The 17,729-nt window shown below is 42.7% G+C and overlaps 1 protein-coding gene across 3 annotated transcripts in view; it reads right to left on the minus strand.

Moving 5' to 3' along the window:
- The window catches only part of LOC101874140 (protein spinster homolog 2), a 122,391-nt gene that overhangs the window by 42,033 nt on the left and 62,629 nt on the right, over nt 1-17,729 (minus strand). For all 3 annotated transcript variants that reach the window (XM_034068709.1, XM_031053618.2, XM_034068708.1), the window contains exons 4-8: nt 8,521-8,672; nt 6,329-6,395; nt 3,603-3,745; nt 2,328-2,480; nt 564-753 (exon numbers count right to left, since the gene is read on the minus strand). In XM_034068709.1, the coding sequence (XP_033924600.1) occupies nt 564-753; nt 2,328-2,480; nt 3,603-3,745; nt 6,329-6,395; nt 8,521-8,672 (705 nt within the window). The remainder of the gene's footprint in view (nt 1-563; nt 754-2,327; nt 2,481-3,602; nt 3,746-6,328; nt 6,396-8,520; nt 8,673-17,729) is intronic.

Genomic DNA, 17,729 nt, shown 5'->3' on the forward strand with positions numbered 1-17,729 from the left:
ATCTGCATTTGTGCAGCTCCAAGTATTGTGAGTTCCTGGGCCATAGACGAGGACTTTCAGGTGCTATCACACAGATAGCAACAAACTGGAATTGCATTGTAATTAATATTGGTCTGCAGCAAGCCAGTTACGGAAATTAATGGTAGCCAAAAGCATGCCCACAGACAAATTATACTGTAATTATAACTTGGTACCACAGCAGCTACAATACCCTCATTGTAAGTGAAGCAGACAATTTTCCTGTACCAAAGCATTAGGCAAGAGCAGTAGAGGGATGGATAGAGGGACAGATAGGACAACCTAAAGGCGGTGAACTGTAGGTTTGTATTCATGCATTAAAACCACAGCTCTGACTCTGATGACAGTTAGTGAGCAGGGATAAGCAGTTGAGATACCATTTTTCTTCCAGGCACATCTAGAGAGTGCCAGAATACCAAGGGGCAAAATGAAGGACATTCAGAAGGGGAAAAGCAAGACCTGCAGGGAACAAAGCACAGAGTCTTCTAAGGAGCTCTGTAGAGAGAATAAGAGTGAGACTGGCATATGGAAAGGATTATACTTACATAGGCTCCCACAATGCTGCTCTTGGCAGCCACGAAGATCAGACAGATGAAGATGGCTGATCCTAGCATGCCAACAGCACAGACAAGAGGATCAGCTCGCTGGGTTTTTAACCGGCACCATTTGGTTGCCCCTGCCCCTGTGATTACACCCAGGAAACCAGTGAAGCATGTGATTGCTCCGAAGATCAAGCTATTGAAAACAGAAAAACAACAGAGACAGTTGGGGGTTATTTTTTGACCTTTTTTTCCCCCAAAATGGGGATCTTTGAACAAATTATTAGGGTGAAGTGATGACTGGAAATCTGTACATTGGCTTTGTGAATTTAAACTGAAACGAATGAGCTCCCTCGCTGAGTGCTTGTGATTTTAGCACTCTTTCCCTGCAATTAAGGAAACACAGCATATGAAATTCAGCCTCATACACAGGTATCGATCAACATGCAAAGAGGTGCAAAGGGCTCATACTGCTTCTCTGTGTGGAACTGAGCTTTCTATAAAGTGCATTGTACAGCTACTTGTGTGCACAAAGCTAAGTAGTAAATTGCACATTGATCATGTGAGGGGAAATTATGGACAGAACAGGCATTAGGAAGCTTAAGGGAAAGGAAACCTAGCAGGACTCTAAATACCACTGACTTTCAACATACTCAGACTTTCTAGCTCCTTTTCAGACCACTTCAAAGAAGTCTTCTTTTGCTGTTAGGTTACACATTTGAAAACTGTTAATTTAAATGTAAAAAGCCAGGAGCTGTCAAGGATTCACTGTATTGTATGTGCAGGACTTGGATTACAGAGTCTTTGGCAACTACATGACAGTGGCTCCAGGGCAGCTCAAAACATAGGTGTCATCAAGGAGTGGAAAACTCCTCCTTGTAAACAGCAGATGGGCAGCCAGACTGGAGCTGTACTTTCTGCTCAGTGCAGGTCTGCAGAACAGGCTGAGGCTGCCCGCTGGACACTGCAAGTTAATGGTACTTCAGACCACTGCTTTGCTTGAGATGGGACTGTGACAGCTAGGGCAAGGTTTGCTTAATGGGATTTTTCTTTCACAAGCTAGGAAAAAAGGGACAATATTCCAATATTCATTCACCTGGAGAAGTGCTTTTTTAGCATTTTATGTTTTGTGCCGTGACAGTAAAGCACTAAACAATGAATTGCTTTTCATAGCTCTGTGCTGCAAGTGATTTGATATAACTGGGTCTGAAAAACCAAACCACTGTAATAACATCAAGCAGTCCAGAGCAAAGCGTCCTGGATCTCTGCTCCATTCTTCAGCATACACAGTGGAATACAGAGCAGTGAAATAGTCAAGTCCTCCCTCACACAGAAACAAAAGTCTTCAGGGTTAGTTCTCTGCAGCCTTTAGAGGAACCAGTCTAACCTCTGAATTGTAGCCACCACTGTGGCTACCCAACCTGCCAGCTTATGCTGCTGCTATCACAGATAAGCATGGGTCTTAAGAAACCAACTTCTCAGCTCTCCAGACATCCCCTAAGGCAAAGACAAAAGTCTCTTTGGAACTACTGCACCACAGCCTGGGAACTAAGACAGAGCTGAGGTCATTGCTTCTGGTTTGACTTCATGCAATGAAGAAGAGAACTAAAACCTCGTTTACAATCCCAGCATTTCCTATCATTGTTTCAAAGACCCAGAGGAAATTACAGACATTCTAGTAACCTGACTGCATGGGACTTGCCTGTTTCCTGTGGTAAATAAGCCCCCACCCCTTTTCCCCTCTTTAAAGCAGTGGAGCATGAATCTCACCTATCTTTGGTGCCACAGGGCTGTGAGCTGCAGGTCTCTGCTGTCTTCTGCACCACCTGTGCTCTGTGAAGGTAGAGAGGGATCCACATGCCAAGTGCCCCTGTGGCAAAGGACACAGCTGAGGTGGCCAGTGAGGAGAACACGTAGCTGCGGCTGTGGAGGCAAAACCAAGGGAAGGTTTAGTGGGAGAAGTGAAAAAGCAGGAGCCCCACAACAACAGCCCCTGCTTCAGTGACAAAACACAGTGTTCCCCCATAGTGGCCACCTCCCTTTGCCAAAGGGCAGAGATGATAAGTGGTGCAAACTGATGGAGAATAAGAGGCATCAAATACTTTTTCATATGTGATGCTCCATTGATAATAATGTACTTCAGAGGTGCTTCATAGAGACCATTTCAAAGACAATCAGTACCTGGGCACTAAAACATGATGTGTTAATTACAGGGTTTTGACTGTAATAGCACCTGTTTCCCGGGGTGACCAGTTTCACTGCTCCCTCACCATTCACACCACCATATGATTACTACTTGAATAAACCACCAAAATAAGTAGTGTAAAAATAGTGTTAAATTAACCATCATCACTTTTCACAGTCCTCTGATATTGGATGACAATACCAGGAAAGCAATGTAAAAATGAAGGACACCACGAGTTTCCAGTCAGAATTCCAGTGTAACACCGAATTCACAGGGGCAAGTATTAGCACACTCAGAAACAAGCTTTCTGGATGCAATGTTTTATGCACATATACAAGCACCCAAGCACATTCAGTGCTCATGCATTCAGTCACATGTAGTTGTATAAACATACATTTTATGTATATATATATATATATAAACATACATATAGGGCAAGCTTTTGTGTATTTTCTCCTCTTACATGGATCTGGCATTTAACCCTCTTTTTTCCCCTCAGCAAAGTCTCTCTTTCAAGGAAAAAAAAAGGGACCTAAGCATCTGAACAGCAGTGGGGCAACAATTGAGGAACAGCAATTTCTGCACTACAAAAGCTTTGATTTGTCTGAAGTATGAGCCAAACAAAGCAGACTCCCTCTTAGATCTCAGTCTTGGAAAGGCTGGAGCAAACGTTGGACTCCATCACTGTCATTGCAGTTGATACCTCGTGAAAATGTAACTGATTTTCTTTCCTAGGTCCACAGACTAAGCTCTCTGGAACAACCCCTGTCTTGTTGCTCTCCAAGTCTCACAGTACTACGTAGTACAGGCCATGGGATGCTCCAATTAAGCACTAGAGGCAAAGCATGGAGTGCTCTTACTTTCTAATCAGAGCTTTCATGTCTCTCAGCCATGAGCTCCGAGCCTTCAGCTGTCCTCCAAGCTGTTCAACATTTCCTCTTTTAGCAGCAGGTACAAATATCAAGATGAGTGTCCCTGTTATCATTCCCAGGAGTGGAGATACCTGCAAGAAAGGACCAGGGAATTAGCACAGGAGTCAGCAGGGTTTGCTTTGACAAAGCCAGTAAGAAGCAGATACATTAGCTGTGTTTCAGTGACTGGATTCTCTACAGCTAGCCTGAATCTGTAAACACCTGAGACATCTGCTCCTTTCCTTCCTCCCTGTCATTTCCTGGACGCTCTTATCTCACTCTGGAAGCATGCAGCTTTCGGAACACTGATTAAGGCAGTCCATTTCTCTGTGTCACTGAAGCACCAAGATTCAGCTAAATACAGTTCTTCAGTGGTATTTGCCTCTTTGGAAACCTACTCCCAGCTGGGCAAAGAGACCAACTAGATCCTGGGAAAGTGCAGGAGCCTTTTAAAGGCAATGAAACCAGGTGAGATTTCTAGAGGCAGACAGCATGCTGGCTTTGAAAATCCTTGCTTGACCTGCATCCCTCTTCCAGCTAACCCACAATGGTGTCTCATTTTCAGGCAGCTTTCTCTGATCACCTCAGTGTACAGCAGACCAAGAAACATTGGAAATTCAGGCTAGGAGACAGGAAAACTACACATTCAAGGGTTAGGTTTCCCACTTTCCAATCCTTTCTCCCAAATACCAGACAAAAATACAAAGACCCCACCGTGTTTTGCAAGCTACAGACATGATTCTTGTTTTAACACTGAAATTCCATCATTGCCAGAATGGAAAATAGCTCTGTTAGGAAAACAGGAACATGGATTTTCACTACACTATCATCTCTCCTATACATGCTATTTTACAAATAAATTCCTATTCTAAAATAAATATGCTTCTAATAATAACCTGAGAATGGTCTTTGCACACAGAGCAGCATTTCATGGCCAAAGATGACAAACACGGAATTCTTCTAGGGAAGGGAAGACAAAAAGAAAGTGAGGAAAATCCCTCACCCAGGAATAAATGAAGCCTGATCCTGTATCCTTGTTATGCTCGAACAGAAGATACAGCACTAGTAGAGACACATGTAAATGCTGGGCCATGTATTATAAAGTCTCTCTGATTTTTATCTAAAGGCTTAATCCCCCAGTAGGACAGTATCTGTTGATACTCAGTAGTGCTCCAATGGAACGTTAACATTCCTGCTAGATCCAGAGACAAAGCTGCCACTTCCCAATGTGCCCTTTGGTCTTCTTCAGCCCACTAAGGTACAGATTATTCGTGACTTCTCCTGGATTTGGAGACCACAGGAGATCCCAGAGGGAGGCATCACTATCACAGCTTGCAAGAGCGTAGTAATTGCCATAGGGACAGAAGCTGCTTTACACCGATGTCTGGAAGGTTCAACGTGTGCTGTTTGACTACAAGAACTAAGCAATGTTGTCCAAAGCAGCCATCACAGAAGTGTGCAGGCTGTCAGATTCCTATGATTTTGCACTGTCAGGGAATCATGCATCAATGTGTCATTCATAGCGGAAATCCTGACCCCATAAGGGGTCTTGCAGATAGCCTGGATTTCTCAGGATAACTATGGAGACTTCATCTGAAGAAAAAGATGCTAGTAAGGATTTCTTTGCACAAATTAATCATTTGGGTTTTACAGCTAGAAACACAAGAACACTTGCTCCAATGCATCAACCCCATTGCAGCCCTATTGACAGGAGGAAGGGCTTTGGGGTTTCTTACTCCTTGTGCTTGCCTCTGCTAGAAGTTAATTTTACCCTTGAAGTATTTCTGTTACCGAATGAGGTGGCCATCCTCTTGGTGTGAAGCTGGAGGTTATTATTAAACTTTTCATTGCAGATTCACAGCTGGAATCTGTGCATCTCTGCTCTCTTAGGGGCAGATGAACTCTTCATGGCGATTTTCCTGGCTCTGCTTATGCTTGGTGGACAGTGAGGGAGTGGCCTGTGTCACAGAAAGGCACGTTCGCTTGAGATGAGAACCCATGTATTTCATCGCCTGCTATTATAAATGGTGCTGGCTTGAACTTCATGAGATGCATTGTCTTCCCAAGTGCCAGAGGCAGGGAAGGCACCTCATGGGGCTCATGCTACCAGCAATGCCAGAGGTCAGAAAACAGTTCTGCTGGGCCACTTCCTCTCAGCTCTTTCAAGACATCTTTGTCTGCAGGATCTGTCTGTGTGTATGCGGTTGGAGTGTATTATCTTTTCAACACATTTATCAAGGTCCCAAGAGGTTAAAATAGAAGGAAACGGACTGTCTCAGGGCAGAAAAACAAGCGGAAACTGGAACAAAGTGTTTTTTCCTCAAAGCAGGAAGCCATTCTCAGAGTTTCTTGACAGCAAGGGACTAAAAGACTGTGGAGTTGATTTAAGGCCAATGCTGCTTCTTCCCAAGCCCATCAAGAAATCATGGTTGACTGATAAGAAAGTGATCAGAAAATTCTTGCTCCCAGGCAGGGCAAAACACAACTACAATGGGCCAAACCCATATACCTTTCCCATTTGCTTAGAGAATGCATCTGCTATGCACTTAATATTCATAGGTGTAATTTCCAATCCTTTACCCTCTATATTTAATGACAGGAATTGTGTGACAGAATTCTTCCTATCGCTGATCTACCCATGCAGCAGTTACTAAGATGTTTTAAGAGTGGCTTACCCGCAATGCCCAGTGCCAGTCGCCAGCAACCTGCTTCACACTTGACCCAGTGATGTACCCCAAGCCACTGCAAGAAACACAAAGATGAGAGTCAGTCAGAGCTTCAACAAGGCACCACAGTCACAACTGTTCTTAAACCAAGATAAAGAGGCACACTCAGTTGTGTGTCCCTGGCTCTCTTCTCCTGCAGAAGAAACACAGGGGGATGAAGCAGATGGTAGATGTGTAACTTTTCCTGGCAGCGTTGATCTAAAAATGCTCAAATCTGATGGAAATCTGGTCTCTGATCTCAAGTTTTAGCTGACGTTTCAATCGGCAGCGAATAGAAACAAAGCCTCAAAAAGAATTTACTTCCTAATTTAATTCCTATATCAGGCCTTTCTGTGCACTAATACGAATAGTTGGCAATTTTATGTTCCAGCTCTCAGTTTAGAAGTGCCCTTCAAGGACACACAATTTTCCATCATTTAATTTTATTCTTGCCATTTAGTAGTACTTGGTACTGATTATTCATGAAAAGACCACTTTCCATAAGCTTGTAAGAAAACCCAAGGAGAAAATGGGAGACAGTCTGATGGGAGAGCATCAGACCTGATGTTTGGAAATCCAAGATAAAGGAGCACCAGGACCTTCACCCACAAGCTGAGAATCACACTGTGGTAACAAAAGGTGGCTCACAAGAGAGTAGATCCAGGTGAACGCAGCTATGCATCTCTCATAGTGAACTGAACAAATATAAATGTCCTTTTTTCAAAACTCAGCCATAACGTGTCCTTGTTGAACAGTTTGCTCAGTTTCGAAGCTTTCCATCTATAATCACCCCAAAGCTGGTCTTGTTACACAGAGCAGCCCCAAAATGAAACCATGGATCCACACCTCTGCTGGATATTGAGTTAATTCAGTTCCAGAACCAGGCTCAACAGGATGAATATTTATCATTTCTTGCTAGCTGTAGTTCACTGAGTTCTAAATAACTGTCACCCTTGGCCTCTTCGGAAGATATTCCATTCACCAGTTAAGGACTTGGTTATCTCTTTGTCCTCAGTTGCCAAGGGCTGTTTGTGAGTTTGATCTCAGGGATGTGTGCTCTAGCTTGTAAAATTCACCACCCTAAAGCAGAAGTTTTCTGTTGAGTTGTGGGGGATGAAACTGCTGCCCATGTTTTCCCTGATGCAAATGAACCCATGATGCCATTTCTGCAGAGGTTGTTGCTCAGCTCTGGAATCAGTATGGAAACTATGGGAACCCACCCTGCCTATAACTTCATGATAGAGGCTCAGCTATTAAATAAATAATAACATGAAGAAGAATAGGAATAATAACAACAACAGATTCCCTCCTGTTCCAACAATCAGATATTGCACTGGACTGATAATGGAATTCAACTGAAAGAAAGTGCCAGAGGAAACAATTATCCCAAATCTGAGTGTCTTTTGCTTTCATCAAACATCTATGGGCTTGAATTTCTTCCACTGCTCTGCTTTAAGATTGAGTGTCTTAAGAATTATCATTACTGCTTCTTCAGCTTTGTTGCCTACAGTAGGATTCACTATTTCTCCTAATTGCTGTTTCCGTGGCAATAGCACTAAACTGGACTGGCCACTGCTACTGCCACTACCAAGACATCTAAGACTAGCTTAGCTGCATTTTCCAGACTTAATCAGATTGGTCAAATTCAAGGTTGGAAAGAATCTGAGCTTGATTTAAACTAATTTTTCAAGTCAAAATGTCAAGTTGTGTATGCTGTATAGCACACTCCTCTTGAAACCTCTGGTATTTAGACTGGCACATAGAAGCAGGTACCCATTTGCTCACTTTTGAAAACTCAGCTCAGTATCTTAAGGGATCTGGATTTGACAGTGACCTGACAGATATTGACTGAAGAAGGTCTAGACATGAACTGAAGCAATGATTCACTGAATCAATATAACATTATTCAAAATGATAATTTAATAATGCTAAAAAAAAAGTCAGCTGAAATATTTTGAATCCATTTCCAGCTCATTGCTGTAAGAAAAACAACATCCTTCCCACTGATTCCCCAAAGCCACACGTGAAACAGTAACAGGGCTAGGAAAAGAATTCAATTCCTGCAACTAGTCACTGCTCACAATATTTTCCTGTCTAAACCATTCCAACCAAAGACTGAGCTATCATCCTCAGCAACTCAAGATCTGTGTCAACTTACTTACCTGCCAAGGGGAATTGCAAAGTAGAAAACAGACAGCATAAGGGTCCGTGTGTTTTTGGTGAACAGGTCTCCTATGATGGTGGGTGCAATAGTGGAGTAACTTGCTTCACCGATGCCAACCAAGCCTCGGGACAGCACAAGAAGCCAGAAATACTGAGGAAAGAAATAAAACACTTTAGTGGGTGTCCCCTTGGCTGTTTTGATTCAGGATGGACAGCAGCAAACGCTCTGCAAACAAGGAAATCTAAACCCTTGTGACCTCAAAGTGATCCCCTTGTATGCATTTCTCTTTTAAAACCTCAGACTCATTCCATTTGTCTCTTGCTGGGAGGAAAGGGATTATATTTATGTGAGGATTTATAGGCATGAAAGAAAAGTAATAATACTACATGTTTAATCAGTGACTTTCAAGGAGACGTTTTAATAAAGGCAGAAGCCCCTCAGCTTGTTCTCAGGATGGAGCTTGCTTGTTAAGCCCAAGTGCAACACTGCAGTGACAGAGGAAGGTTTAGAGAGGCAGGTGAATGTAACAGATCCTGCTCTGGGATCCAGGAAAAGCACAAACCCAGCCTCCCCAGCACACCAAAGGGCAGTTTAATACTGGTGAAATCCTAAAGGCTCTTCAAAGCTGTGAGAGATGAACCTGAAATCCCCCAAACTCTACATTTTTTTCCTTCATTAGAAGCTACTCCACTTTCCTTGAACATGTCCCTATGCCCTCTCATAGCAGAATAAGGCAAAGGCATGGCCTACAAAAGGCACAAGCTCCCCAGAGCCTCTTTAAATAAAAGGCAGTCCAACAGACTACAGAGATGGACTTTGCATTCAGCACAGGACAGCCTAAAATGGACAAAAAGGAGTTGCTCATCTAACAGAATTTTCTTCATCTTCTCCCATTTCCCCCTTTCAGCCAACACTTTGACTGCAAGGACCTGATTTTCAAGCCAGCCTTTTTCACTACACTCAGTTTTCTGGGTGCTGCTGTGTAAAGGTACAAGGCACAACACTTTAATGCCTAAATACCTGATATATGGGCACAATCAAGTTCTCGGACTCTCTTAGCTTAAGCTACAACGTTCTTCAGATGGGAAGTGACTGACTCTCCGCCCTACAGCAAAGCTAAGCCAGAGTACAGAGCTCTCATCCACAAACATGGAAAAAGCCATGCAGCCATCAACACATGCCTCAGTCATAAAGATACCCATCAGCAGACAAAAATCTACCCCAATGCGTTTGCTTTGTTTTCCTCGCTGTACTCCCTTGGTTGAAAGGAATTTCTTGAGGATTCCTGTAGTCACACAAAACAAATACTTTTGCACACTCTTCACTTCCTCTTATTCTGATGTAAATTCTGCCCCGATACCTATTTTCTGAGTGTGTACAAGTTCCTGGTTTGGTGGCAGGGCATTTGCAGTGCTGCTGTCATTCGTCTATCTCCCATAAGCTGCACATACGTAACAGAGACCTGTGGGTGTATGCAGAAAGGCCAATACTGTGACTCAAACCATTTAATTTATGCCAATTACCCAATGCTAAACCACTCCACTGCAGAAATATGCTGACAATGTTTGCTGCACAGGTAACCAATGCATTTGGAATGAGGAACACTATTTCTAACGTGCTGAATGACTGAAGTCATGCAGAATTGGAAAACAGGGGAACTGGAGGCTGATTTGGGTTTCTTAAGAGATTCAGATCTGGATCCTGTCACAACCACAGAGAGGGTGACAGGCAAAATAGTCATCTGCCAGAGCTGGGATGAGTATGCAGACAGTGCTAGTTACACCTGCATAATGACAAGTTTGCAAGTGCACTGGATCTTCCTCAGATTTGAAATACCTGCATAAAAATGACACAAGGTTGTGCTCACCAGCCAGCATCATCCCCAGTGAATACACTGGACAGAAATTTCCTCCAAATAATGCTGTTATAAGGTTCCTCTTACAATCCTTGCATAAAGCAGGAAAACTGAAGTTTTCCTATTGTAAAGAGTGACTTGGTTTCATCAATACCACTGAATCAGAGTCCCAGTACAATGAAACCATCTGCAACAAGTGACGTGCTCATTCTTCTCCCCCAGTTCCTCCCTGAATCCTCCTCCCTGGTTTGTCATATCCTTATACACTCCAATTATCTGTTTAATATTTAAACTGCTCTCTAAAGCAGCAGTATCCATATTTAAGTCATAAGATTCTGGGTTCAGTTGGCAGTAAAAGCAGTCTTAGAAAAACATAATCTGCATAAAAACATGAATGGTATTGCCCTTGTGAAATAATATATTAAAGACAATGCAGTATTTAAGAGTAACAACTAGGCAAAACAGACTAAAATCCAAAAGGATATTAAGGAATTACTTCTAGTTGCTTCTATGTTATGCTTAGGTTTTGAGTTCTCTATCTATGATCAGAGAGCTAATGCTTCTTCTCCTGCTGAAAAATCTCTTCTGGATCTCTGGCTAGCCTGCATCCTTTTAGAATCTCCACAATAAAATCATGCAGTCCTTTGTTACAGTAAGGTAGGAGCCAAAATCTTTCATCTCAAATCAGTCAGTCAAAACTTCTTGTCATCATAGGGACAGATGGGTGACTCCTCGAGACAAGAAGTGCTCCTTTCCAAGAGAGGTCCAATCTTTCCATCTTTTAAATGGGAATAAACAAGTCACAAATACTGAAACAACTCAAAAATTCTCTTGCTACTACTCATTTGGAGGACAGATATGCCTTAAACCACTTACTTAGAAACTGGTCCCCAGACTATCATGTGTGCAATATAGACAACAACAGAGCCTACAGAAATCCAGAGAGTGAGTTTCTAAAAAGGCATATAGTGACAGGACAAGGGAGCATAGCTTCAAGCTGCCAGAGGGGAGACTGAGATGAGCTCTTAGGCAGAAGCTGTTCCCTGTGAGGGTGCTGAGGTGCTGGCACAGGGTGCCCAGAGAAGCTGTGGCTGCCCCATCCCTGGCAGTGCTCAAGGCCAGGTTGGTCACAGGGGCTTGGAGCAGCTGCTCCAGTGGAAGGGGTCCCTGCTCATGGCAGGGGTTGGAGCTGGAGGAGCTTTAAGGTCCCTTCCAACTCAAACCAGTTTGGCATTCTATGAAAGTCAGAAATAACCACACAGAGGAAGCATCACTCTCCTCTATGGCTGTATCAGGACACTTCTACTATTTCCTCCGCAGTAGGTTTTCTCCCAAATGCTATTTCCTCTCTGCCCAACCAGTTCTCAGCAGTTCAGCGGGACAAAAAGGGCTGACACCAGCCAAATTCTTCTCTACACTATCTGTGCTTAAAGGCAGTACAGGCAGCTAAGATGTAACTGAATTTCACTGTTCTCCAAACTGAAACTGGTATATATTAAAGCAGCTTACTCCTTTCTACTGTACTTTGAACTCTTCTGTAATTTGTTCATCTGTGTAAATAGATCTCACTCTGGCAGGATAACTGCAAATATCCAAGTCAGCTTTCAGCATGTATTCATGCTTTTTCAGTGCATGTATTGTCCCTGGAAAGTAGAACATGGTTTATATTCACATTTTCATACTGACTTTACTCTCAATCTCATGCACACATAGATGCTTGATGGCCTAGGACACATGACTAGCTTTAATCATGTTTGGACAAACCTCCTAATTACACATTTATCCTAACTGTATAGCCCATTGAGTAATTCATGGTTTAATGGGTCTAATTACAGCTTTAACTTCTTTTTCTCTTTTTAATTAGTTAACAAAAGGAATTAAGCCACAGTTCCTTAGAAGATTAGCTGCTAGTGATAAACCTATAATCTGACAAGTATGCGTTCAACTCTGAACCACCAGATTTACTGTCTAAAGAATCATATGATCCTTAAGCTTTGGTTATTAAGTATTTGCATTTGAATGTGGACTAGCTTGTAAGGGTCTCATAAAAGAAGCTGAACACATTCTCCTTCCACATGAGGAACACACGGAGTGATGAGATCACACAGAGCCAACCTAGTGCAAATCACTAGTGTGTGTACTGGGTGTGCACAGCACCAGTGCAAGCCATGTTTTGAACTGGTGTTGCTGGACTAAAAGAAGGATCTTTACACTGCTACAGGAACTGCACCTGCACCCATTCCTATATGAGGATATTTACTTAACCTCCTACAGATTCTGCATTTAGCTTCTGTAAAAGAGGACTCAGGACCATGGAATTCCATTTCTGCAGTGCTGAAGTTTGCCTTCTTTTATTTTATAAACACTATGCAACAAAGATATAAACAAAGATACAGAATCAGGGCTTGCATCCTTGTAAAGATGATGCACAGAAAGCCATTCTTGCCTCTGGACAGCTAAGATCGCCACACAAAGCACAAAGTACATATGTGTGGCCTGACAATAAAGGAGAAAGCACTGGAACTGATTTAATTTCCCTGTGTTTCTAGAACAAACTTAGTTAAACTGTACTGCAGTCATACTCTTGCATTTCTACAGTTGCAGAGTCTTGCACCAACACTATCCAGGGCTCCACAGCAGTCACAAGTGATCAGTTAGATCAGCAGAGGAGAGATAAATCTGATATACCACGGGTGTCAGCTCAGCAAAGTCAAACCCCCAGGGCTCAAATGAGTGTTCAAGGGCTGCACAACAGTGGTCCCTTTTGACAGCTACACTCACGTGCAAGCATTTCCCTTTCCTGAGCAGAGCCTGAATCTTCCGGCCAGGCAAACACCACATTCCATTAAGTTTTCCCAGCCATATCAGTACTTTGCAGGGATCTAAGTGGTTAAAGAGGACACACCACACCCTTCACTGAAGGTACCAAAAGGTGCACCATTAACCATGATGCAAACCGAACTGGGAACATGCTTCTGAGTATCGGTTATTGTGACTAAGAGCATTGGCTCCTCACAGCTCAAACTCCATCTCATTAGCAGAGTCACTAGAGGAGCTGAGCAATGGAATGACATTACAAATGCATGTGACATATTTGCTTAATCACCCAACACTCCAGTTCTCTTAGCTCTCCCAGTTATGAAGGGGTCACCTTTAAGAAGCTGAAAGTTTCCAGGCCAAACAGGGATGCTGACATATCATGAAAGACATGATGACTTTAAATGATGTGTCTGTATGGATGGCAAAGGCTACAGCAGAATAGATAAGTCTAAATACGTCATCCACCTCTGTGCACCCCTAAAGCTTTACAGACTTTGAATACATAACCAAGGTACCTGGCCTTCCACTGGTGGTTACAAGTCCTGGGTCCACATGCTTGATAGGAATGCTGTGTCAAATCCAGATCTGGACCACAGAGTCACCTTTCAAAACATGAATGGTTCTAACTTTTCACTAATAAAATGAGAATGAATATTGTAAAGAGCTATTGGGGGGTTACATTTTTAGTACTGGTGAATTGTTCGGTGCCAGTCCTGAAGAACATGTCTTCCTGTCAAGTCCAGCCCAGGTTTTCATGTAATTGAATATTCATGCCAAATTTTGGCCATTTGGTGTATTACTGTCTGGGAGATCTTTGAGCAGGAACAAAGGAAGATGAGTATCTACCTTCATCTACAAGTAATCTTGCCTAATCCCGCATGGGGATTGCCAGCACAGAGATCAGAATACAAAAGAACATGGGGGCAGAACTGTCTGCTTTGATGTTTTGGTGGTCAGTACTTTGCTCCTCATTAATAAAGTGTGTGAGTATTGTTTTCAGGATTTCCTCCAGCCAAAAGGAGTTGATTCTATTTAATCTCTGGGTGGCACACATACTGACCAGCCAGGGCTCATGCTTGCATGGAGTCTGGTTGGTGACAGGTTGATGAGTTGTCAGCTCTGCTGCAGTGCTGTGAGCTATGAGTATTTTATCTGTTTTCTGTAGAAATAAGTGCACTTACAAGTTCATGCTACAGTTACCTGTCTGATAAATACAACTATAAAGTTCTCACCTCCAACAAGATGTTCTTCCCTTATCAGACGTGAGTCATGCTACTGGGTAAGCTGGGGGAGATTCACTGCAGCTGCTGGTGCCCACTGCAGAGGAGTGATTGTGTTTAGACTCCTCTTTTTTCCCCTCTTTGTGTGTGTCATCACTTACCCATAACCACTTTTCAATTCCCACCTCTTGACAACCACTGCTGCCTTTTAAGTCCCTACTGCAGACAACATTTCCCATCACTTCTATCTCCGCTGGATTCTATTTAAATTCTACAGGTCCCTCCCTGCAAACTGAACCCTTGAGGCTAAGTCCATCTTTCATCTCCACTTTCAAACTCTTTCAAGTCCTCCTTTGCATGGAAGTCACAGAATCAGAGAATAGTTGAGTCTGGAAGGGATTTCTAGAGATAGTTTCGTCCATGCCTCCTGTTAAAAGTGGGATCAACTACAGTGAGTTACTCAGGACCGTTTTCAGATGAGTTTTGAGTATCTCCAAGGATAGAAAACTCACAGCCTTGCTGGACAACCTGTTCCAGTGTTTGACCATCCTCATAGTAAAGATGTTTCCTCTTATGTTTCAATGGAATTTCCTTTATTGTAGCTTGTGTCTTATAGCCTCATCTTCTCACTAGGTACCATTGAGAAGAGTCTGGCTCCAACTTTATTGCCTCCTCTCAGGCAATGGTACACATCCAAGCAGCATACAGACTTTCTAGGGATAGAAGCACAGTTCTAGAATGAGAATGCCACTTCAGCACATGTAAGCTATTCAAAGTCTCAGTTAAACCCAAAGGGCAGACACTATCTCATTTACTATGTCTCTGTGGCATTCACCCTGAACAGATTTTTCTCCACTCTTTCCCCTTAAGCTTGCTTGTGCACGGGCAGTTATACAAGCTGAGCTATTTGTGTCCAACTAAGGATGCTTCTCTTACCCAAAGGTCTTCCCCTGAACTGTGCCAGGCAGGTCACTAACACTGAAGTGAAAATGCCCTGGGCCTTCCTTCAAGTATTCACACATTGACATTTGTTTTATTCACATATGCTTATTATATGCTGGCTAGAGGTTATAAACATGTTACAGATGAGAGCACTACAGCATACCAAGATTTAATAGTAAGCTACTTAGTTACTGAAACCTTAGTACACCAGATTAATTATTTGCTTAAGGGTCAATATATAAACCCTCTAGAATTAGGATGAATTTATAGTATAGCTTCTAAAGCAGGTCTGATTATTCTACAGCATCCATTTACACTATGTCAAGCACTTCAAAACTTCAGCTCATTTGGATGCATTAAGTATCCCACCAGTTCTCAGGTCTGAGCACCTCACCTTTGAACAACTCCCTTTTGGGAAAAATTAGTTGGTATTCAGAGCCCTGCAAGGAGAAGAGAGACTGCAGCAAGGAGAAGAGAACAAAATACATATTTAAAACTAGGCATGAGCAAGGGAAATGAAGCAAAGTCCACTCACCTTCCCTTTGATTGGATTCTAGTATTTGTAATGGCTTTAGATCTCCCAGGTGAGCTGTTCATGCGCATTTAATTGAATGTGGAAAGTTTGACTTGGAAATGTACTTAAGATTCTGGCTGATTAAAACAACCCTGCTTTATGAGATTTGTATTATTATTTAGTACATAAAAATAATAAAGTCTCCAAGATACTCCTGCTTCAAACATCACACCCTTCAACCAGAAACTAAAGTGTTTAGCAACTGGATACCTACAGATAGGCTCTTAAGTGAAGAGGTTTGGAGAGGAAAACAAAACCAGAACCACCTGGAAGTGACCAAGTCTCCTGGTGCACTTGCCAGGATGAGCAGGGAGCTGCTGTTTGCTTTGCAAGTACAAAAACCAGGGCCAAGATTTTCTTAGCTACTTGCAAATTTGAATGTGAAATACCCTTTCAACATTCAAATAGCAGCATCTGAAATGCAAGTTCCCATCAGTGCTCTCCCTGCAAGCCTGTGGCAGTCCTGAGAGACTCTTCTATTGCTTTTCAGTTGTTTCTGGGTAGCACAAATGAAAGGGGGAAAAGAGCAAGCCCAAATGCCATTCTCCATCCAATTAGGTAATGTAATTACAAGACACTGGGTGATGAAGCAGCACCACCAGGTCCTGATAACAGCCTCAGTTAAGACAAAACAGCATTTTCAGCTTACTCATTGAAGGGTTTTCATCCGACAGGATCTGCCTGTGGTAGAAATATTACATGACACTCAAATGGTGGGATTTATGTTCTCCTCAATTTGGCCTCTTGGTCACTAATATCGCACTAATGACAGGGGTCTGGAATGTCATTGAAAGGAATGTACTGGATGAGTTTGCTTATTCACCAGAGCACAATGTGGTGAAGTGTTATGTGCACAGAGACTTACAAGACAGACCTTAAAGAAAAAGGCTGATGCTCTCAAATACATCACAGGGATCATAACCAGCCCTGTGTTACCAGTGCCTGCTAGAACATTGAGTTAAAGCACTGCTTTTCATCCTTGTGGCTCTGGGGTAAGACAGAGGAGCCGGTAGCATCTCACATGGCTGCAATAGTGGTCATTTATCCATGTTACAAAACCACTACGTGCAGCTTGGCCAGAATGTATCTTCCTAAACTGTTCCCCTGAGAACCTTAATAGTTCTGGGTTGGAAGCAAACTGTTTGCTTTTAGTTTCAGATCTGTCAGGTGGGACACACTTATCAGCACTTGTAACAAATATCTCTGGCATTAGGCACTATCACCGTTCCCTTCCTGAGATATGCAAAGGTTACCACAACATCATCACAAAAATAGGGACTGGAACAACTACAATGTGTTTTTGCAACTGTGAAAACAATGCAAAGCTCTTGACACACAAGTTTTGAATTGGTTACAGCTGGAATGTGGCCTGGTGTACATAAAACTAAAGGATGCTCACAGACAGGAACAGGGTGCAGTGTACCAGCCACAGATGAGTCATAAGTGAAGACTGAATCCAAGCATCCCAATTATAAATAGACACCAGGTTTTCCAGAACAGATAGTTACAGGCATTGGTACATAACACTAAGAACATCTTCACCTTCAGTGATGGCTTATAGAGATGCGTGAGGTCTGACCACAGCAACCCAATGGTTTGGTTCACACACTGCTTGGTTTGGATCGACTCCTACACTGAAATCTAATCAAATCCAACAGACATTTCTGGTTCTTGGAGAGCACATCTCCATGTTCCCATCTCTTAACTGCAGAAACTATGATTCCCAGCACCCTTTGAAAAAGGCATTAACCAACCGAAACATCTGGGTGGGAATGTTTTGCCCTAACTATATGCAA

This window comes from Melopsittacus undulatus, chromosome 13, assembly GCF_012275295.1.
Source record: "Melopsittacus undulatus isolate bMelUnd1 chromosome 13, bMelUnd1.mat.Z, whole genome shotgun sequence".
NCBI classification, from domain to species: domain Eukaryota; kingdom Metazoa; phylum Chordata; class Aves; order Psittaciformes; family Psittaculidae; genus Melopsittacus; species Melopsittacus undulatus.